The sequence below is a fragment of the Pseudorasbora parva genome, chromosome 22, assembly GCF_024679245.1.
Source record: "Pseudorasbora parva isolate DD20220531a chromosome 22, ASM2467924v1, whole genome shotgun sequence".
In the NCBI taxonomy this organism is placed as follows: domain Eukaryota; kingdom Metazoa; phylum Chordata; class Actinopteri; order Cypriniformes; family Gobionidae; genus Pseudorasbora; species Pseudorasbora parva.
The window spans coordinates 26,120,109-26,143,688 of NC_090193.1; the positions used below are offsets into that span (position 1 = coordinate 26,120,109).

Here is a 23,580-nt window from a genome sequence, read left to right on the forward strand (position 1 = left end):
TGAACAGGTGTTCCTAATAACCCTTTAGGTAAGTGTGTATATGTATATGTATATATATGTATATATATATATACATATATACATACATATATATATATATATATATATATATATACATACATATATATATATATATATATATATATATATATATATATATATATATACATATATATATATATATATATATACATATATATACATATATATATATATATATATATATATATATACATATATATATATATATATATATATATATATACATATATATATATATATATATATATATATATACATATATATATATATATAATATACATATATATATATATATATATATATATATATATATATATATAATATACATACATAAACATGCATGGATGATTATTTTAAAGTTCATTAAAAAGGATAACTAATTTTTACAAAATTTTTCTAATACTATATGAGAATAGTGAAGTCCACACCACAGCCACAACAAAATCATTTTGTTAGTCATTTAGAAAGCTTTTTCTAATTACGTACTGGCAGAATTTCCTAACAACACATTAAAACATGGTTAATAAACTAAAAATACGTTTTTTGTTTGTTTACAATAAAATGTAATACAGAAAAAAGTTCACTTTTTAAAATGTTTGAATAACATCTAAATATAAAATGTTGTCCAAAAAAAATTAGTAAACTAAATGCTATTTTAATGTTCTAAAATCAAAATTTTATTCAGTGTAAAACTGACCAATTAATAAAGATTAAGTAGATAAGAATTGAAAGATTTTCAATTTCTATTGGGGAAAAAAAAAAATAGTTCTTGATGCATGCGTGAAAAAATTGGTTATGAAAATAAAACCTCTTGAACTTCTTCATATGAATACTATGCTGGGATATTATTCCTTTATTTCAGAAGAAATATCTCCATGTTAAATGCAAACAAGTTAATTGTCTTATATTCAGCTTTCTGAAGAGTGTTTCATCAACTACAGCTACTTGAATTCGCAATTTTGGAAGACACTGGGGGTGGTATGAACTCCCATGATGTGCTGCATGAAACTAAAAGAAATGGGTCATAATTAATCATGGAGACAGTTCATATATTTCGGTTTCTTTTATAAGTCAAGACAAAAAAGGCAATCAGGAGATGACCAACATGTAAAAACGTTGTACAGGTAAATATATAAAAGGCCAGAATATCATCTTCACTTCTTGCGGTATGAATGAACTATATTACAGTCAAATCCGAACTTGGCTTTTACCAAGAATGAGAACGGTCATCCTCACCCACATGGAGACATACAGGTATACACTGAACATTTAGTTTGCATACCTCTCAGATAATAAAGGGAGTGGGGTGGGGGAAGGAAAGTAGAAATTCATCTTCACATGGACAATTTCCTTCACAATCTAGGGCAGAGAAAATTCTACAAGTGAAAAAAAGTTCAGAGAAAGGGAAAAAGCTGAATGTTTACTAATAATGGCGGTTGGGTAAGGGGAGGAATAAAAAAAAAAATTAAGATTTTTACATCTCAAGGTTTGGCATACACAAACACAGAGTGGACACAAGCGTAGAAATTTGCAGTAAACAAAATAAAAGCCCTTCAGATGTTTACATCCTTTTCAGTTATAGCACATAACCACTCGGCTTGAGCACAAATACGTCTCAAAAACTTGACAACAGCACAGCCCTCCAAAAGCCCTTCATCCCACAAATCCTTAAACCAAAGGTGGATGGCCAACAATTTTTTAAAACAAAAAAATAAAAGTTGTGAGTTAAAAAAAAAAGAAAAGACATACACATACACACAGGAGAAAAGCTTTAAAATACAAAAATAAACTACACAAAAAGATATTCTCCATCATCATTCACTAATTTTTTGGGAAGTTTTGAGTTTTTTCTGTTTTTTTTTTCTTTTCCGTTTTCATTTTTTTGTTTGTATGGCAAATCTCAGTTTTAGCAAAGTCTCTGTCCTGCCGGTAATGTACTTCCATGGCCATTTCTTTATCTGCAGTTCTGCCTCTATTTCTGCTCGATGCAAAAGTGCAGACTTCACCAGAAGACTTGAGTCCAGAACGAATCCATAAGCAGATCTTATTTCACTTAGCCATTCGAGTGAAAAATATCCCCTCTTGTCTGAGGACAAGTGCTTGGTTTGTTTTCCCCATTTGTTCCCCTCACATGAAAATGACATCACTCGTCTCCATTCAGAAATCTTACCGCCGAGTCCACATATTTAACGTGAACTAAAACTTTCCCCTGAAGTCCATCCCAGAAAAGAGTGTAACTTCATTTGAGCCCAACCAACAAAACAAACATTACAAATATCTTAAAACGGGTGTTTGAATTTACTGAAGCAAAGATACATGAAAGAAATGGGGGAGAAAGGAAGACTACAATGGAAAATGCAAATTAGTTTTTCCCTCCCACTCCAACTATGTTGAAAAATACTCGATGTGCTTTTCTCCATTCATACTATTAACAAGAAAAAAAAGCTCTCTAGAAACTGTGTTCTTGTTGATTTTTTTGCTGTTGAAATGGATGGTTACAGTTGAAGATGTGTCGAATCCAGATGGAGCGCTATGAGTAGTGTAAGTCTTCCTGGTCTTGGAGGACGAATGGAGAGAGGGGCTTACTGATCCATTCTTGCTTTCTTCTGACCAATCCCTTTTCTGCAATAAAACGTGCATGTACGTTTTAATACTCATTCATACTCAAACCACTGTTTTGAATTTTAAGGTCAGTGTTTTTAAAAAATATATTTTTAATTTGTATTGAGAAAGGATGCATTAAAACTGATCTAAAGGTGAGAGTAAAAAAAAGGTTATACAATTTTTTTTCCATTTTTCCAGGAGGGGAAATTTCCTGTGCACCAAATCAACATATTTGAATGATTTCTAAAGTATTATTAATCTGAAATTGCTGTGATAGTAAAACTGAATCGTTATATTTAAAAATATTAAAATAATTCCCCCCCACACAATGTTACTGTTTTACTGGTCATTTCATCAAATGCACTTATGATACTGGAGACATGGACACTTACGTATCTGGTGAAGAAACAGCTCTTTTTGGGGCAGGCTTTGCAGAAAGGCCATCTTTGTTAGACTCTACAAAGCGAAATGTAAAAAACAAAAACATTTTTTTAAATGAAATCCACTGTCACTGCCTAAAGCAGAAACCTTTTCTAAACCAAAGAAAACCTGTACCTTGCAGCCATCGCACTTGTGTAGCTGGGCCGTAACCTTTCTCGTTGCGAGCGGCGATGCGGAAGATGATGGCTGGTTTGGTGGTATAGTCTATGTGGGCATTGGACAGGCTAGAGGACTGAACCAGGCAAGAGGGGTTTGGCCCACAGTACACACGCATAAAGGCAAGCTGGGCTGGGGCAGAGGGTTTCGCCTCAGTGGTCTGGCTGCTCTGGATGGCCAAATACACTGAGTATTCTGTGATCTTTCCTGATGTCATCGATGGAGGCTCCCAAGTAAGGTGGGCACCGTCTGGACTCTGAGGAGAGAAACAAGTAAAGAAAGTACACATTTATATGGGTGTAATGATTCATTTTCTAATTGCATCAATTACAAATCCTGTTGATCTGCATTAATTGTGAGCAGTATGAGAGTATATCCCCACGCATGAATATTTTTAATACAAAGAAATAAATAAAAAAATCCACTAAGGATGCATTAATTTTAACAAAAGTGACAGTAAAGACATTTATAAATGTCACCAAATATTTCAGTAAAATTACTCATTTGAACTGTCAAAGAACTTTTTATATTTTAAAGAATCCACGGTTTCCCAGCATATTAAAATGATTTTTTAAAGAATCATGGGACACTGTGGACTGGAGTAATGATGCTGAAAAGTCAACTTTGCCATAACAGGATTAAATAAAATGTCATTTTAAATAGTTTTTTTGTTGCTGTTTGGAATTGCTACAATTTTTTTACAGTTTTTATTGTATTTTAGATCAAGCCTTAGGCCAGAGCCACACTGCAAACGTGGTGTGAGCGTGGCGTTTCTGCTGCGTGTCAGGCTGCCTGGTGTTTTCTCTGTCATTGCACACCAGAAGCGTGTCTGACACGGCGCTGCTGCTGCTATTAATGTACAGGGAACCCCTATACTTCATATTAAATATAAATATATTGCCTATTGATACAGCAAAGACAACGTCGGCAGTAGCCTATTGGCCATACATATCTATAGTATTGACGGCAAAATAGGCTACAGAATATTTCGTTCTGTATTGACAGGTTTAATATTTCAAAATCGATAATTATGTTGTTTTTTATTATTACAATTAGGCCTATATCTGCATTTATGTTAACCTACAGACTTTCAAACATGAAAATCTTGTTTATTAATATGTATTTGTGTCAAAATTGCATTATTCTATTTTGCCTAGAAACGCTTCCAACACGCTCGCGTGTCCCGTGAAAAATAGGCGTCTCTTCTATTTGAAGCATGCACGCGTTGACCGCGCGTGAGATGCAGGCAGTGTGCAAGCTCTAACTGGTTAACATGGGAGCAGAAATAAAAACGAACACGCCACGCAGCCAAGAAGCTCACGGCACGCTTGCAGTGTCCCCGGCCTTAGTAAGCACAAGACACTTCTTTGAAACATTAATTTTAACAACCCTAACATTTGAATGGTAGTGTAAACTGTTTGTTGTTCAGTAATTGATTAAAATATATATATATATATACACACATTAGGTTATACTTTATTAAATTGAAATAATATTTAATGTAGTATTTATTAGATTTCTAAAAGTTTCTTAATTAAAATGATAGTTTACTGAAAAAATTGTATTCTTCCATTTACTAAATTGCACTAAATGTTACCATTTACATTTACATATTTTAATGCTAGGGTTAACAAAACTGAAACCCTCACAAAATAATTATATTGGTAACCAAACAATTAATGGACCCCTTTGACTTCCCTTTTTCATTTTTGAGTGAACTATCCCTTTAAATCATAGTTTGGTGTATTGATAATTCTACATTTAAAATTCAAGTCAAATCGTGAATTTCAAGTAAATCATGACACGCACCATATTTAGGTAAAAGCTTTTCCTTATTAGAAAAATTTAAAATCAGCCAAAATTAATCATTGAAAAACAAAATGTATGCCACAATGCAAATTTAAAACAAAAATGATGGTGCTCTATTGACCCTGAAACCACATGCAATGAGATGTAATAAAAAGATGCGCGGTGTACCTTGCTGATCTTTATGGCACATGGTGCCCCAGGGAAGCCCGGTAAACAAGTCTTGAAAGCAGATATTTCAGAAAAGGCTCCACGGCCACAAGTGTTTATACCCGCCACACGGAACTTGTAGGCAGTCCCGGGCTGAAGCTCCACCTTCTTCATCTGGCTGTAGTCAGGGATTGTGCCTGAATCATCCTGCAACATAGAACAAGTTCTGTCAGTATAATTACATTTGAAACATAAGCAGTCCTGATATCTTACAATATTGTATTAAGTACAATTCTCATTGTGGCTTACCTCAACATAAGCGGAGTCATCTGCAGGCATGTAGAAATGTGTTACAACCATATTGGTCACTTTGACAATGCCAACATCAAACCACTGGTTTTCTTTCTTTACTTGAGGTTTGACCGTAACAGTGGGAGGATTTTGTTTCTGTGGGGAGAAACAACAGAAAACATGATTAAAAAAAAGAAGTTTGCATTTCAATGCTTATCATCATGACCCATTATGAAACTTACCCCAGCCTCAATGCCATTGGCCACTTCAGTGAGAGCCGCAGCTGCCTGCATCTTAGCTGGACTGGTAACCACTACAGGTGCTAATGTGCTGGATGGAGCCAAAGCTACAAAGGGAATAAACAGAATTAAAAACGACACATTTACAAATATTATTCTGACATTTTGTTTTAATAAAACCTAGCTTAAGATAAAATGATCACATTTAGACTTCAGAATTTTTGCAAGGAAACACTTGTATTTCATAAGCATTAGTTAACAGCATTAGCTAACATGCACTAACAATGAGATCCTTCTAAAGCACTTAATGTTGATCTTAATTGTTTATCTTGAATGTTAATTTAATATTTTATAGTTTATAAAAAAAGATATTTGTTAATATTTAATGAACCAACTGACAACCAACAACAAACAATACTTTTATAAAATAATGGGACCTTATTTTAAAGTGTTAATTTATTCCATATTTACTGTTATTATAGTTTATCAACTATAATAATAGGTTCAAAACGAATAACAAGTCAATACTATTGAAGAGTAAAATGAAACGTCACATACTCTCTGCTCTGATGCGAGGCAGCAGCCCGACTACTGTACTTGTGGCAGCGGCAGCCATCTCATTGTGTCCATTGCTTTCCGAGGAAGGATCATTTAGGCTGTCAGCCGGAGCCAAGCCCTCTGTGGGCAGTGCGGCCAGAGCAGCGGCTTGTTGCTGGGCTGCCTGCAGCTGCTGTTGCTGATGAACCAAAGCCGCTAGTTCCTGCTGGGTCAAAACGATGGGTATGGTGTGGGTATGCTGGTCTTCTCCTCCGGCATCCGAACCTGAGTGAGAACAAGGAAACAAATGCTTACTGTGAGTTTAGACTGAATTTGAACATGTAGGACATAATTTGGGATTTTGTGGATAAATGATAATGACTCACTCATAACAGCCTGTTGTGCTGCTTGTAGTACAGCCTGGATGGCGAGGGCCTGGGCCTCCTCCGTTGCTGCAGCCTGGGCTGCTGCCTCTGCGGCTGCCGTAACAGCCAGCTCCTCTGGGGTCAGACCAGTCACCATCAGTGTTGTGGGCTGTCCATCTGACATTAGTTCTGGTGGCAAGGTCAGTGCCTCAGCCTGTGATGCTGATGCTGCCTCTGCCTCTACACCCTCCATCTAACAAAAATGCAAAAACAACAATATATATATATAAAAAAAAAAGGCTGAGCTTTACATCCATTTGGATGACACCTAAAACTTGTATTGCATAATACTGTAAATATAAAAGGGTTTAACTTATTAAATAAATGTTTTGTTTTTAAACAATTGTTAAAGTACTAATTTCAAAACAAAAAAACTACTGTTGAAATGGGTGGAAAGATTTTAATGGTTTTGAAAGATTATTTCACTGTAGGTGTATAATTTTGATCAAAATAGAGTAATAATATATTTTTTTACAATTTAAAATAATGTTATGCATTTTTGTCATGGTAAAGTTGAATATTCAGTATCATTACTCACAATCTTCAGTCTCACATAATCCTTCAGAAATCATTCCAATAGGGTTGTGCCAATAGGATTGGTACTTCGGTATTCGATTGTGGTACCGTACTGAAGCACAAATTGTGGCAGAGCCATCCCTAGATCGTATTGTCGCTCACTTCAGTGATGATAAAGACCCATTCATTTCCACACCGTATGGAGCATCTAAATCTCCTCACTGTCTGTTTCACGCATCAGCTCACAAAATGTATCCGGTGACAAGATACTATACTCCTAATATACGTTTGTTTCCTCTTTTCATAATCCATAGGACCATTATCAGATCATAACTGTAATATGTTCATTAGCTGGACTTTTGTGCTCGTGTTCTATTGAGTTGTTTATGAGAACGGTTTGTATTTTTGTGATGGAAGGGGTGACTTTTTCATTGAATATTCAATCTGTAACACGCAGATTTTGCCACAGTCGTTGCCTGGGTTACGTATGTGTGGGGCGGAGCTAAAATAGGGCCGAGACCCTTTTGGGGGTAGGGCCGTGTTTGTTTTGGTGATTTGAAATAACAACAATGGTTACCAGAAAGCACTTACCCCACCTTTAAGTCTCGATAAGAAATTAATATTTAAAGGGTTAGATTATTTGTCTTTACACATTAGAAAACTAACTGTTATAAGGTGTATGCATTAGTCTTAATCTTAATTTACAATAATAACTGGAAATTGTACAGCTAGACTGCAATTGACTATACCTCTGCTGTTGGTAGCTGCTCCTGAGCAGTTTCTCCCTCTGCCATACTAGAAGCGTCATGCTCCATGGGCACTGCCTCTGCCTCTGCCTGGCTCTCTGCCTGCATAGCTACCGCCACAGCTTCTCCCTGGAAATCACTGGGCAAGGCCACTGCCTCCGCTTGGAAGTCACTGGGCATGGCTACTGCCCCTGCCTCTTCCTGGAACTCTGCCTGCATTGCAACTGCCTCCGCTTCAGCCTGGCCTTCTGTCTGCAAGGACTCTGCCTCCGAACTTTCCATAACGACCGGCTCAGCTCCTGCCTCTGAGGATGAATCCGTGATGGAAGAAATAGACTGCAAGAGAAGGACAGAAAATGTGTTAATCCCTCTCTCTTTTCAACCCTCTCCTCCTACCACCGTCAATCCAACATTTAAGTCAGCTCAATAATTGTATGCATCAGTTCCCAATGGATACAAATAAAAATAAAAAAGTCTGATCCTACAATTTCTCTCATTCAATATGTTTTCATCCAGTAAATTTAGGGTATTTAAAAAATTAATTTTAAGACTTAAGAGTTCAATTTAATTTTAGTTAAAGGACAACTCTAGTGAAAATGAACCTAGAGGTAATTGACCCACGGTTACCGAGTAGACCGTTCTCTGGGATGCGTTTTCATTAAAATCAAATGTAAAGAGTTTTAAAAGGTCCCGTTCTTCGCGATTCCATCTTTCAAACTTTAGTTAGTGTGAAATGTTGCTGTTAGAGCATAAATAATACCTGTAAAACAATAAAGCTCAAAGTTCAATGCCAAGCAAAATATTTTATTTAACAGAAGTTCCCTTTCAAAGCCCACAGCGAACGGCCGGTTTGGACTACACCCCTGCACTTCCTGGCATGAATGACGTCACTAGAACCAAAATAGGGGGCGTGGTCTTGTTGCTCTCCCACGTGGAGAAGAGCGAGCATTCAGCACTTGCATCTCCCCATTATGGTAAGAGGCGGAACTGAACATTTATTGACATTTATTGACTTTACATTTGGAAGCACTGAAAACATTGTGACACCATCGTAGTAGTTTTGTGTAGTTTTGTAAATGTCATGGCAGCATACAACAAAGTACCTCATGTGGGAAACACTTAACGTAATGCGTAAATGCATTGCTGAAATAACACATTAGTGGAACAGAGAGAATAATAGGGATTTTTTTTTTCTCTGGAAAACTAACTAACTATCTATGCATGTTTATTTTCAAAATCTTTCCAGGGCTTTGAATTTTTTTTTTTTCAAATTCACAAACTTTCCGGATTTTGCCTTTTTGTGTGTACAGGACCCGTGAGAACTCTGTACACACAGTTTGATATCTTATGGCATGAATAAACAGTGCTATGTGATCAGCTCAAACTCTTGACAGCAGATGTCAGAATGATCAAACTCAGTGTCACAGCTTTTTGTTTGTAAATATATACTACCGATAATTTTTACTTCCAATAATAAGAGTATTACAATAACAAGTATTCTTCATAATTCAGCAACAGAGTATTCACTGACTGCAAACTGCTCTAAAGCTACAAGTATGTAGACCGTGCAACAGCGCCAAGTTCTGACTTTGAACATGATTGAATTACATAAAATTGCTACATCTTTAAAGGCATAATCACAATTCGTGGTAAGGGTAAAAAAACGTGGGCAAAACGGTCTCTCTTTGTAAACTGTGTTCAATGCATGAGAGTGCTGCCGTATGTCCGAATATGACCAGTCATTTTCACCGTCATCACCCCCGTGTAGCCAGAAGACGCGAATGAGAAGATCTGTCTCTGTGCACTTGTCCCAAAGCGCGCACGTCTCAAAGCGCGCGAATATTGAGTTATCTTTCACATCCTGTGCTGGAACGGATAAACTCACACAAAAAGTATGTCAAAATGTCATAGCCTACTCTGAATATGTCTTAAGTGAACTTTATACAGAAAATACGACGACTATCCTTGGGTCTTAAAGGGGCAGTAGCCTTTACTGCTGTCTGTTTAATGTCAAACAAAATTAAGACATCCCTCACTGCTCTTGATTGAATAGCTTTTGTAAGTTTAATAAGGATTCATTTTTTAATTTAAACAGTTAAATATGCAGTTATTTTACATTTGATTACTTTATTTCAATTTCTCTACCTAAAAACTAATGTTAGACCTATCTGAAAAACCTGAAGCATTGTTTATTTTATTCTTATCTTTGCTCAATAGTATTTATTTGTGCTGCTGCTTGTATTTAAGTTATTTGTTCTTATTTTCTTTATTTTCATTTGACAGTAGTCCTTTTTCCCCTGAACATAGCAAATACCGAACTGTACTGAAACGTGAACCTAAAACCGTGATACAAAGTGAACAGTGAGCAATCCGCACTATTACACCTCTAGCGTAACTTATGCGAGGGGGTGCCACAGAATTTTGAAAAATTTCAAAGGGTGCCATGACTGAAAAAAGGTTGGGAAACACTGGAATAGACAACAGCTTCACTATACAGGTATTTGCAGCAATTTTTGGTAAACAGTACAGCATTGATTATTACGGTGTCATTTTAAAATGGAGAGTGACGGAGATGCAACATTGTAATGTTATGCTCTTGTATTTAGCCCTGAGATATAGGTTAAAATAGAGAAATCCAATGCATAGAGGCCAATTAGTCATTTTGTGGCCGGAAAAATAATATAAATTATAAAGCCATTACCCACAAAATGCCTGTGTGGCTCTTTAATAAATAATAGTCAAGTTGTTTAAAGTATTGCAGATCATAACTGCGTACTTATTTATAGGTTTTACATTTGAATACGTTAGACATGGTCAAAAAACTAGATTTCTTTAAATAAGAAATTTTAAAATGTTAAATTTAAGTATAGTTTGTATCTCAACTCACTGGAACAGCTGGTCCTGGTAGAGGCGTGGCCTGTGTGACTGTGGTAATGGCTCTGTTCTGGGGCGCCGCAGTGGACGGCAGGCCCTCTGTGCTGGTGGTAGATTCTGATGCTTCACCACTCTGCTGGGCTAAATGCACAAAAAATATATAGTTATCATAAACCTTTAAAAACACACAAAAGGTACAAATGGGAAGAAACAAGAAAATGAAAACCAGTTAAGTTTTCCCACAGCACATTTAAATTTAACCAGTTAAATAATACTGTTTCATATGTAGTGCTCCAATTTTCTTTATAGTATTTTTATACGTTTTACAATATATATTACAGTTTTATTGCATTTTTTATTAAATGCAGCCTTGATGAGCACTACAAACTCAACCAAAACTTTCGAACAGATGTATAAAGAGTTTGTGTGAAAACTGAAGATGAATCTTTCTGAAATCTGAAGTACCTGTTCCCTCATCTGTCTCCATACTGCATGTGGCAGTGGTTGCGGTGTTGGTTGTACCCGTCTCATGGGTCTCACAAGGTGGATTTGAGCAAACTCTCTGCACCTCTCCGGTTTGGTTTCCGCCCATGTTAGATGAAGCAGTGGTGGCCGTGTTTGTGGTGCCGGTCTCATGGGTTTCACAAGGTGGATTTGAGCAGACCCTTTGCACCGTTCCTGTTTGATTTCCACCCATGTTAGATGAAGCAGTGGTGGCCGTGTTTGTGGTGCCTGTCTCATGGGTTTCACAAGGTGGATTTGAGCAGACCCTTTGCACCGTTCCTGTTTGATTTCCACCCATGTTAGATGAAGCAGTGGTGGCCGTGTTTGTGGTGCCCGTCTCGTGGGTTTCACAAGGTGGATTTGAGCAGACCCTTTGCACCGTTCCTGTTTGATTTCCACCCATGTTAGATGAAGCCGTAGTGGCCGTGTTTGTGGTGCCTGTCTCGTGTGTTTCACAAGGTGGGTTTGAGCAGACCCTTTGCATCGTTCCTGTTTGATTTCCACCCATGTTAGATGAAGCCGTGGTGGCCGTGTTTGTGGTGCCTGTCTCATGGGTCTCACAGGGTGGGTTTGAGCAGACCCTTTGCACCATCCCAGCAGGAGCAGTGCCCATACTTGAAGATGCTGTAGTTGCTGTGTTGGTGGTGCCTGTTTCGTGGGTCTCACATGGTGGGTTAGAGCAGACCCTCTGAACAGTGCCCATGTTGGCAGATGCTGTGGTAGCAGTGTTTGTTGTACCCGTTTCATGCGTTTCACATGGTGGGTTGGAGCACACTCTCTGTACTGTGCCAGCTGGTCCACTGCCCATGTTTGCCTTTGCTGTGGTAGCTGTGTTGGTGGTACCCGTCTCATGAGTCTCACAGGGGGGGTTGGAGCACACTACAGTAACACTGCCAGAAGCGTCACCTGCACCAGACTCAGTAGAGGTGGGCTGCTCAGACGTGGGAGAGGCCAGAATGGAAACGGGCAGATCTTGGCCAGGCTGAGCCTCCACACCACTGGGTGTAGTTATAAGAGTCACCTGAGTGGGCTATTAAGAAAGTTGGACACAAAATGAGTGACTACAGATTTATATTTTCAGTGAATTTAATGGTTTAAACATTTGTGTTTTACTCAATTTAACTATTGTGTAAAACAAACTATAACTTGACACACAAAATGTTTTAGTACTTAGAAAGAATTATATACAAATAAAAATCTAATCAGAAAAGATAATCTGGTTCTTACCTGCATGTTGGAGGTGACAGTGGTTAGGTTGGTCTGAGCAGCTGACACAGCAGTAGCATTAATGACCTGGTTGGAGAGGGTGGCAATGGTACCCAGAGTGGTGATGGGGGTTGCCAGGGTGGCATTGGCACTGGCTAAGCTTCCTCCAGCTAAGCTGGTGGAAACGGTTCCTGTGACCGTACCAAGAGTTGTTACACCTTGGAAAGAGGACAGATACAGAGAGAGAAAATACTTTAATCATTTATAATAGCAGTTGCTGAATTACACTTGGCAGAGAAGTATGAAGTCTTTAAACAAGGAACATTAACTTTTGATTAACAAGTTGACATCCTTACCAGTTGTTCCCTTGACAACCAGTGTGGTTACAGTTGGCTTGACCCCAGATACTGGAGACATGAGACGCACTCCTCCCATCGGCACAGTGCGAAGGATGGTTCCAGGCTGACCAGGGGCTCCCTTCAGAACAACCTTAGGAGAGAAAAACCCAACACAGTTAAGAAAACGGACCTTGAAGCGTTTCAATAACATCAGATTTCCACCAGATATTTTGACCCCAATACCTGTGTTAGGCCTTGCTGGCCTCCTGCACCACCAATCTTAGGCATTGCTGTAATGAATTTGCCAGGAGTTCCTGTGCCAGATGTCATCACCTTCGTTGTGTAGATGGTAATGGGGCTCTTCATTCCGGTACTACTAGTCACGCCTACAACAGAAAACAGACAGTCATTAAGTGACTTTTTAATTATTATTCTACAATTATTATTATTAACAATAATAATGTTGTTAATTAAGAATTTTATTTAATAAAATAATATTCAATTCACAAATTAAAACTATATATTTTTACTACTACCACTGATAATTATTATTGTAGGTAATGAATATTACTATTATTGACATTATTAAAAATTAAACAAACTATATAAATCTATTATTATCACCACTACTGCAACTAATTATTATTATTTTAGTTGTGAACAGTAATAATTATTGCTATTATTATATACATTTAATAATACATGTATAAATTAAACAAATATATATACGTATTAAAACTAATATAATTATTACTATTATAGATGTTAACATTAATGATGATTTATTGACAGTTAAATATGAATAAAACAACAATTTATTAGTATTATTATATTACTAGAAGTAACAGAGAAAAGTAGACAAAACACAAAAATTACATTTCTTGATGGCATTTCCTTGACAAAAATGGCTTGTTTCTTTACCTGCAGCTCCTTGCTGTAGAGCAGACATGGGGATTGTTTTAATGATAGTGGTGGTGCCCGGTTTGGTGGTAGTGGGGGACATGCCACTGATGCCCAAGATAGTGGGCTTGTTTCCTGTGCCACCAGCTTGACTGGTGGTAATTATGGTGGTTGGTTTTCCATCTGCAGATGTTACCAGCTTCAGAATGGTGCCAGGTGGAAGGGGACCCTTTGTCTATATAATGAAAATGATGTAAAAATGTATTATTCCAAATTATAATAATGCCTGAATTTAAAATATACTTTACCAGGTTTCCTCCCATGGAAAGTGGGATCTTGACAAAAGTGATGGTTCCAAATTATAATAATGAGTGTCCGAGAAACTTAAAACTAGTTATACTTATGGATTAACAATACCTGTATAATCTGAGTCAGTGGGTTGGAGGTGGCCTGTCCAGTCACGGCAGATGTCTGAACTGGTTTGGTCTGTACCATCGACACCATCTTGCCCAAGTTGGAGATCTAAAAGGAGAAGAAAAAACAAATAATAATACAATGTCATTTCAATGCTTTTACCATTTTTTTTCCCACATGCCTGAATTTAAAATATACTGTACCAGGTTTCCTCCCATGGAAAGTGGGCTCTTGACAAGAGTGATGGTCTTGGTGACTCCACCCACCATAGTAGTCACAACCTGTGCCTGCTGGGCTACAGTAACTGTGCCAGACTTGTGGACCGTGATGATGGGCCGAGCACCTGTATTGGGACTGGACACTGTAGGAGTGCCCACCTGTGCAGCAGCGGTTTTAAGCATGCGAGTGGCAGGGTTGCTTACCTACAACAACAAAAATTGTGTCATGAGAGAAAGGCTGGCTGATATGACTGCAGACAAGCAATGTGAGCTGTTGCGAGGCTATGCTACCTTTCAAAAATGTGGGGTCGGTAAAAACTCTTCACAGTACATACTTTTAGGGCATAGTGTAAGACGACAAATTGGGATGCAGTAAGTTACAATCTTTATATAATTACCATGACAGGCGATGCCACTTTAACTGTGGTGGGGAGAGTTGTGGACCCAGGTGTCACAGCCATCGTTTTGACAATTGTGGCCCCAGCCGGCACATTGAGAACAGTGGCTCCGGGGGACGGAGGGATTTTCTGTGTGGCTGCAGCAGCTGCAGCCAAAGCTGCCATTCCACTCATCTGCGGGCTGCTGCCAATGGCCTGAAAAAAAGGGGGGTACATATTTGAATTTTTAAAAAAAAATGTATGAGGCATAAACAGTTTTATAGACTCCAGCTTTACTTTTTCACATCATACCGTTCCTTGAGTGGTCTGTGGTGGCACTACCATGCGAACACCTGCAGGAAGTGAAGTCACAGTGACTGGGGATTTTCCAGCCTGGCTGGCTTGGCGCACAGTGACAATCGATGCCCCGGTGCCTGACTGAGGGGCTGCAACTTTCAGAATAGCTTAAATATAAAATAAAAGTAATTAAATTATATTTGAATACAAATACTAAGAAAAAAAAATGCTTTTATTGCTCAACTATTAACAAATCGGTACCTGGACCACGCGCCGTTGAGGCAGCCAGAGGACTTGCGGGTGTGGTGGGTAAGACTGAGGCTGTGGGGGAAGCGGCCTGGGGCACGAGGGTGATGCCACTATGCGGCAGACTCTGAGCAGACGGAGCAGCTGCAGCGGGTGCTGGACTCTTAGGCGAGTTTCCAGGGAGGGAGGGAGCTGCATTGAGGGCTGGTGATGTGGCAGCAGTGGCTGTTGGGATATCATATTTCTGAAGCTGAAGCAGGTACATGTCTGCTGTAGATACAGCTCCCCAGCTAACCTCTAAAGAATTTGTGTTGGCCCGGACGAGCTGTACCCGTGAAGGAGGATTAGGTCGCTCTGCAAAAAAAAAAAAGAAAAAAAAAAGTGTAATGTCAAAAACATGATTTAATACATTTAGCTTATGCAAAAAATACTACTCCAAATACAACCTTTTATGCATTTGGATATTTTTTACAAAACCTATGTGTTGTACTCACCTGTCTCCAGGTACCACAGGTCTTTGCAGCACACCTGATTGTTCCAAGCTTTGCGGTACCCATCACGTCCACTCCAGACATAAAGTCTGTTGTTAATAGCAACAGTGCAATGTCCTGCTCGTGCACGTGGTATGTTGTCCTCCAAAGTGTCCATCAAAACAGTCTCCCATGACAAGGAATCTACATGGAAAATGAAGCAATTTTTTTAATTTAAAAGTATATGGCATGATATTTTTTAAAAGCTGAATGAGCTCAGTACAATAATCAAGTCAAATCAACTTTATTTATATAGCGCTTTTACAATGCCAATGGTTTTATAGCAGCTTCATAGTGTTAATAGAATTTGCTTTGGCCGCACAGCCCTCTGAAGAAAACGGTGGCCATCTAGCTCATTTCAATTATCATATAGGGACATGGTGAGCAGATCAGTAATTTAGTTGATATAGTTCATTTAGTTTTGTAAAAATGCATTTGGATATTTAGTTGAAATTTTTGTGTCCCCAACTGAGCAAGCCAAAGGCAACAGTGGAAAGGAACCAAAACTCCATCAGGTGGCATAATGGAGAAAAATAAACCTTGGGCGAAACCAGGCTCAGTCGGGGTGCCAGTTCTCCTCTGCCATGTCCTAACATTTCACAGATGGGACTGTCATGACACCAAACTTTCTGTAGATAACACTTGTCAGTGAAATATCTCAATCCTCAATGCCAATTTTAATACCAGAACCATATTCAATAGCAAGAAAAATCCTGTTGAATATAATACTTGTGAATAATTGAATTTTTTTTTTTTTTTTTTTAAAGCATGCATGCATACATATACACAAATGTATATACAGTGTGTGCATAATTATGCAAGTTGAAAATATATTTTCCCAAGCACATTTTAACAATTCCAAACCACATTAATCTTAACTACTATTCATTTTTTATTTAATACTTTATTAGTAAAATATAATTGTTAAGGAAGGTTGGAAGTGAAAGACACCTTATATTCAAGTGTGCATAATTATTAAGCAGGTTTTTTTTTACAGGTAAAATGGGCTAAAAATGGATTTAACTTGAACTGAAAAGTCAAAAATGGATAAATGCTTAAATTTTTAATTCAAACTTCTATTCAGCAAGGATGAATAAAATCCAGTTCACATCAGGACGATCTTCAAACCATTAAATTAAATCATTAAACAAAGGGCGCCAATTTGAGTGTGCACACCGACACAAAACGCCAGGCATAAAAGTGTAATAAACTTTTTCTTGGGTTTGTTTTTTTTGTAAATGGAAGTTAAAAACTAGACGACCAATGAGATTGGCGCTTTTGTTCACGTGCCTGGAAGTGCTGAAGTTACAGTAAAACACGACTTGGCTCAGTTATGCAGAGCACCCACTGATATGACAAAGTAGTGAGTAGACAAAGAAGAAGAAGAAGCTGCTAATGCTGCTTTACCAGTAAGCAAAAAGTGTGTGAAAGTACTTATGTGCTTGCCAAAACCAGTCTCATCTTCTTCTGTATGACTAGCGAGTGACAGAAGCACAAGGTGCCGCAGCACCACCTTGTGTAACGGGAGTGCCATCTACTGAATTTGGACATTCACGCGAATCGTGAACACTCAAGGCGCTCCAAAAACCGCTGGCAATAAGCGCATGCGCGATTAGTCCCGGTGTGTACAGTGAACATTGAAAGTAAATTATAATGTAAAAAAAGATTTTTATTTTTTAAAAGGTTCTGAACTCTATGTAAAGAATCCTAAAAAAAAGGTATCATATTTCCACAAAAATATTAAGCAGAGCACCAGTTCAACTTTCAAGCTGCTGAAAATTCATCTTTGACAAAATAAATAAATAACATTTCAAAATAAATTACACAGCAAATTTTAAATTGTAATTTTACAATATTACACTTTTTACTATAATTTAAGCAACAAAAATGTTAGTGCATTATATCAGCTTGTCCTTTTTTGCTAATCAAAATCATAATTTGCTTTCATTTTAAACACTACATGAACTTAATAGCAAAAACATACCCAAGTTCAGGCAGGCCAGTGTGTTTGTACACTTCCATTCCTTCTCATGTGTGGCCACCTTCACATCATCCATCACCAGAGGAACCCAGCCACCGAAAACATACATTCTACAGATAAAGGGATTAATGATCAGTAATGCCATTGTGTAGGGAACATTTAGGAATGTGGTGCAGAAATTATACATTACACTGAAACTCACTTGTTTGTAATAGTGGTGGCTGAGTGAAGGCTACGGGGGAGGGGAGCAGTGCCACTTATTGCAGGCTTGTTCCAGGTCAGCGTATCTGAAGAGCAAAGAATGGCCTAATTATTGCTCAACCCAACTGATTGATTGAATTAATGAACATGTTGTGGCAAACACCAAAGCAAAAAAGGTGTAATCTTCATACCAATATCTAATGTCCAAAGATCTCCCAAACGACAACCACTCATTCCACCGTATATAACAAGACGGGACTTCTTAGTAGTTTTTTCAGTATAAATTACAGCAGTGTGGCTCTCTCTCGGAGGTGGCAGTACTCCATATGTGACCGGTATATCCCAGCCCACAACATTGGAGCCCGGACGCAGTTCGAGGGTATAAAGGTCATTCAAATATCTGGAAGCACACATAAGTGAGTCTATGAACTAAATAATATAAATATATTTATTTATGAACCACATTATTATATGGTAGAAATACCTGGGAATGTTGTTCTTGGGGTCTTCGCTGTCATTTGCAAGCCCCCCAAAAAGATAGCACTTGTTGCCCACAAGAGAAAAACTGTGGCCCAGACGAGGACATGGTGGGGCTCCATTTTTAGGGGCTTTTGGTTTCAATTTTTTCCATTCCCACCTGCTTGCCTGATAATCATAACCATAGTGAGATTATTTCAAATCTGTGTACTGACAGTCAACAACAGTCAATAATGGCTTGAATATACAACATGACTTCAAATCTTAACAAATTTTAAAACAAGGTTTTTTGTATACAGTTCAAGAGGAAAACCTGGGCATCATACACTAAACTAATGAGAATTGCACACTAACAGACTTTTAAGCCATTCCAAACAAACCAAAAAGCAGATACATGCATCTTCATTGCTGTAAGATGCATGACAAATAAATATATATATAGCTATCAGAGATAGGATGGAATCATAGTCTGAAGCTAAAAAAAAAGTTTGAAAAAAAAAAAAAAGTTTGTGCCCATCATATACTTTGCGATTTTCTGTGAAATCTGTCAACCCAAAATTAGCAGATCTTTCGGCAACTAAAGGGCAGGGCAACCTGAGCAAAAGTCATGTAGTGTATTCCAGCCTTTAGTCACAGATATTACAGAAATCTTTCCTTACCTGTAACTCATAAAGGTCATTGCTGTACTTTCCATATTCCACCATTCCACCAAACACTAAAAGTCGCGTACCATCACATACAAAACCATAAGCCGCACAGCCTGGAGGAATGTCTCCACGAACAGCTGGTATGAACCACTGGTTTGTTGCTGAAAAAGAAAAATTTCATTGTTCAGACAATTTCTCAGTTTGTCTGGCTATCACCAGACCATGCTCAATTTAAGATTGAACATTGGTCTGGGGAGTCTGCTCTGTATTTTCTACTACACAAGAGGTGTGATCAACGAGCATTATTCAAATGACTTTACACAATTGGATAGTTCTTCAACCAATAAGACCACAAGAGGCGTGATCAACAGTCAACAACCCATTGGTTCTCTATCTGTAATCGTGTTAAACCCACCAATAGCATGCCAGATGGATAAGCCAATCTGTGATTGGTTCCCTCAAAAGTGTAACAGACGCAGTCAAAATTATTGCACAGGTTTCCAGAATGAGTTGCAGGGCAAAATAAAATTGCCGGTAGATCAGGCTGGGTTTCCAAGTCTAGGTCTCAGTGATTAGGTGTAGACAACTTGCAATAAAGCTCTCTTGTAGTTTAGACCCAGGCTTATCTGGAGGTCAATAAAAAGCATGTTAAAAATTCAAACAATTTTTAACTATCAAAATAAAATGGAGAGCAAGACAAAACTCAGATAAATGGGGTGGTTCAAGTTCAAATTTGGGAAATGGCAACCTGCAAATTCGAGCACGTGAAGACATAACCAATAAAAGAGCTATACATCATGCAATTATCTCTTAGCTGAATTAAAAGAAAACAGACATAACTGAAGTAGCAGCAGATCTTTTTCTGGTATTGTGAGGTACATCCGAATGAAATGGATTATATATATATATATATATATATATATATATATATATATATATATATATATATATATATATATATATATATATATATATATATATATATATATATATATATATATATATATATAAAACATTGTAGGAACATTATCATTAAACATTAGAAGGTCAAAACATATTTAAAAAAATGAAATGTATGCACAGATGGATCGATGCCAATAAGATCTATAACATGCATTTAGGAATAAAGTCATTCATGTGACAACTTTAAAGATGCAGGTAACTTTAAAAGCATTGTAGCATGCAGGAAAGTGAAGTACATAGTGTATTTATTATTATTTTTTATGCTGTACTCAAGTTTTCAAAAAGGCAACACAAGAGTGTGACATTATATCTCGTTACTTGCTTTCTAGTGAGACTGCACATTGAAAATTGAATGACAAGAAATGTACTGAATTACAGTACAAAGAGTCACAAAGAAATGTTTTTTGTCTTCATTAGGAAGACTATGGTAAATAAGAGCATTCTGGAAACCAAGTGTTCTTTCACTAACCCATAATATGAAAAGTTAATTTATAAAATGCATTTTATAATTTCATTTTTTTTTAATCAATATGATATACACTTTCTGGAATGAACCAACTACACTTAATGCAATGTATCGTCTACTCCAGTTTAATTTTATCGCTAGTGTGTCATTGTGGGCTAAACAGCCATAGTGCTCGGAGAAAGATAACAGAAAGCGCACTGGTGCACGTGCAGGAGGGGGCGTGCGCGTGACGCGACAGCGGTCAACGTCCATTTTTGTTTTCTGGCGCCTTTTTACACAACACAAAAGTCTACCTGCAGATAAGACGCGACACACTTAATGTTTCATGTAACGTTACTTAAATACAAGCAAAATTAGTTTTCTCCGTGAAGCAGACATGACAAGTGTCACTTCAGGCTACGTCGGTTCTTCATCATTTCGCGTTAGAAACAAGATGATGAAAACGGAAGTGTGACCAAGGTAAAATAACTGTTACATAGTTAAGCAATACACAGAGCACACAAACATTTTACTTACCAGTATTATAAACGTGCAACTCATCAACGATTCCTTCGTTTCCTCCACCGAAAACGACCATCAGCTCTTTGATGGCTACGGCTCTGTGTCCGTGTCTCGGTCGAGGTACCGGTCCGGACCACCCCAGAACCCGCTTCCATCGCGGCTGCAGTGGAGCTCCGGTGGTTGCATGCACAACTGAACCGGGGGACGTCATGTCCTTCTACTGAAATATACGAAACACACTTCAGCGATTCTTAGCCACAAGTGTATCCGTTATGCAAGCTTAAGTCAACGATATCTACGCAAAGATTGCACATAAGACCCCGGTATATACTACATCAACCACTTTCTGCATATATACACGCATTGTTACAACATCATAGTGGTACAATTAAAGTATAAACAGTGTGTGTTATTCAGAAGTTTGATTAATTCAGAAATGCCGCCATTTTGGCGCTTGCAGACTGACTAAAAGCCGGTCAACTAGTGTAAAAGAATGCGCGCAGCAACATGAGCATTGTTAATTTGACATACAGAAAACCAAATCGCACAAAGTTCTAGTTTAAAAGTCACACCACAAAACTACATTATCCAGTTAAATGTCCCTGGTGCAGAAAGAGTATCAACCCATGGAAGTCGCCATCTTGAAACAAGCCTCCGCCAGGCTGAAAAATGGCGGCGCGGCAAATTAAAAACAATAAATTTCAGTTAGTGGAGTAGCATATTCAAACAAAACTCTACACGACCAGCAGAAGTGGTATTTTCCAAAATACAATTCAGAGAAACGCCGCCACATTAAACAAAGATACAAATTCAGAGACTACTCGAAACTCAGTCCCCATTTGCTGCAGAAGGCTATTTTCATGCCTCTCTGGGAGTCGCCATCTTGTCAGCCACTCAAAATAGCAACAATAATAGATTTTAACGTGCGATTTTACTCCAATGCCGTGCAGATTCAGAGAATCGACCGAGTGCTGCAATTTTCAAGCGGACTGAGCATTTAAGCAAGACTTATGCGCGTGCATTAAATCATGCAGCTGAATGCGGTTACCAGCAGCGCAACAAAAACAGCCATCTAGTTACGTTTTACCAAAAGAGCCACAAATAAATACGTAAGCGCAAACATATCCCAATACATACTATGAGAAAATGCGTTTGCTCAAGTCTCCTCGGAGCGAAAACTGTCGATTGATGATTTTTATTTATTTCATGCCGCCCCGGTGTAAGCAGCCATCTTGTCGTTAAATCAGCCCACTAGCAGCTCCCACAAGAAAAATGGCGGCTAAGTTTATGTTCGCTGTCCAAAAATACACATTTCGACTTAATGCACTTTCTTCGCCATCCATCATACGTACGAGATTCGTGTTGCAATATCCAGGGATATCTTTTGTTGGTCTGTTTTTGAGATGATAGTCCAGGTTCATCCAAATTTGTTAAGAAGTATCCACTCTCATGCCTCCCTGGAAGCCGCCATGTTCTTGACAATGTACAGCCGCTCCTGCAGCCACCCGAAACAAAAATGGCGGAATCACCACGTCCTTAACTAGAGCTCTTTGTGAAACACTCACTTACAGTTTAGAAATACAACCATGCACTCCTTTAGCGATAATTTTATAATTATTATACCGTACAGGTATGTACCTGAGATTAACTAAAACCCATCGAGATAGAAAAAACAGTTATTTACGCTTTATATATTTAGGGCTTATTGTCCCACACTAAAGATGGCGACCTAAGTCGAAGTTTATTGTTAGATTTTTCTCTTCTGTCGCAGTTTCGTGCAATCCACAAATATGTATGAATAAAGTATTATTATTACGCTCAAAGAAAAAGAGAATTTACAAGTTAACCACGAATTAATAAACAAACACAGGACTTCTATTTTCTTGAAGTTACGCTCCCTTAGTGGAATTCTTCTAGTGATGAATTCCTCCTGCTTGGAATTAAACTTCATGCTAATAGGCTACCTCTCTTCATGCTAATAGGCTACCCTACCTCGCTTTATGGCCTACATAGAACCTATTTTTCAATCTCCCTAAAATGCAAACTTTGTTTTTTATAAATCGTACAAATTCTGAAACTTGTGCAAAACCCATGCACATGCCATTCTTCAAACTGTGTTGCAAACCAGAAGTTGTAGGCCTATACAAAATAAATAAGATGAAGGAATCTTATAAATTCATAAAATATTTTACATTTTAAAAAAGTTTAGTCCACAAGACAAAAAAACAAAAACAAATTTCATCCCCCTGATTTTATTGAAATGACCTGTTCAAAATTGTATAGACCATTGATTCTCAATACTGTGTGTCGTTCCCTGGATGATCCACGGCTGTTTTTTGCTTTGTGATGGTTGTTCATGAGTCCCTTGTTCGTCATGAGCAGTTTAACTGCCAAATGTTCTTTAGAAAAATCCTCCAGGTCCTGCAAACTCTTCAGTTTTCCAGCATCTTTTGCATATTAGAACCCTCTCCGGCAGTGCATATGATT

The 23,580-nt window shown here is 37.8% G+C and overlaps 1 protein-coding gene across 4 annotated transcripts; it reads right to left on the bottom strand.

The window, feature by feature from the left end:
* Positions 1 to 1,090: 1,090 nt before the first annotated feature.
* hcfc1a (host cell factor C1a) lies at positions 1,091 to 22,750 on the bottom strand. Of its 4 annotated transcripts, none has more exons than XM_067432140.1 (28): positions 22,446 to 22,750; positions 21,109 to 21,310; positions 19,176 to 19,324; positions 18,524 to 18,684; positions 18,231 to 18,439; positions 18,041 to 18,125; positions 17,842 to 17,948; positions 15,822 to 16,001; positions 15,343 to 15,681; positions 15,097 to 15,248; positions 14,806 to 15,000; positions 14,393 to 14,611; positions 14,193 to 14,297; positions 13,797 to 14,010; positions 13,119 to 13,261; positions 12,894 to 13,026; positions 12,559 to 12,755; positions 11,293 to 12,361; positions 10,841 to 10,968; positions 7,957 to 8,289; positions 6,653 to 6,884; positions 6,288 to 6,551; positions 5,733 to 5,836; positions 5,509 to 5,646; positions 5,221 to 5,406; positions 3,202 to 3,499; positions 3,039 to 3,102; positions 1,091 to 2,664 (listed from the first exon to the last, which is right to left on the bottom strand). In XM_067432140.1, the coding sequence occupies exons 1-28, from the start codon at positions 22,512 to 22,514 to the stop codon at positions 2,625 to 2,627; spliced, it is 5,715 nt and encodes a 1,904-aa protein (XP_067288241.1). In that variant the 5' UTR covers positions 22,515 to 22,750; the 3' UTR covers positions 1,091 to 2,624. The 4 variants fall into 4 exon arrangements, with proteins under 4 accessions (XP_067288241.1, XP_067288242.1, XP_067288243.1 ...); XM_067432141.1 differs by having other exon boundaries at positions 21,109 to 21,313; positions 22,446 to 22,604; XM_067432142.1 differs by lacking the exon at positions 22,446 to 22,750 and adding an exon at positions 22,231 to 22,382 and having other exon boundaries at positions 21,109 to 21,313.
* Positions 22,751 to 23,580: the final 830 nt, after the last annotated feature.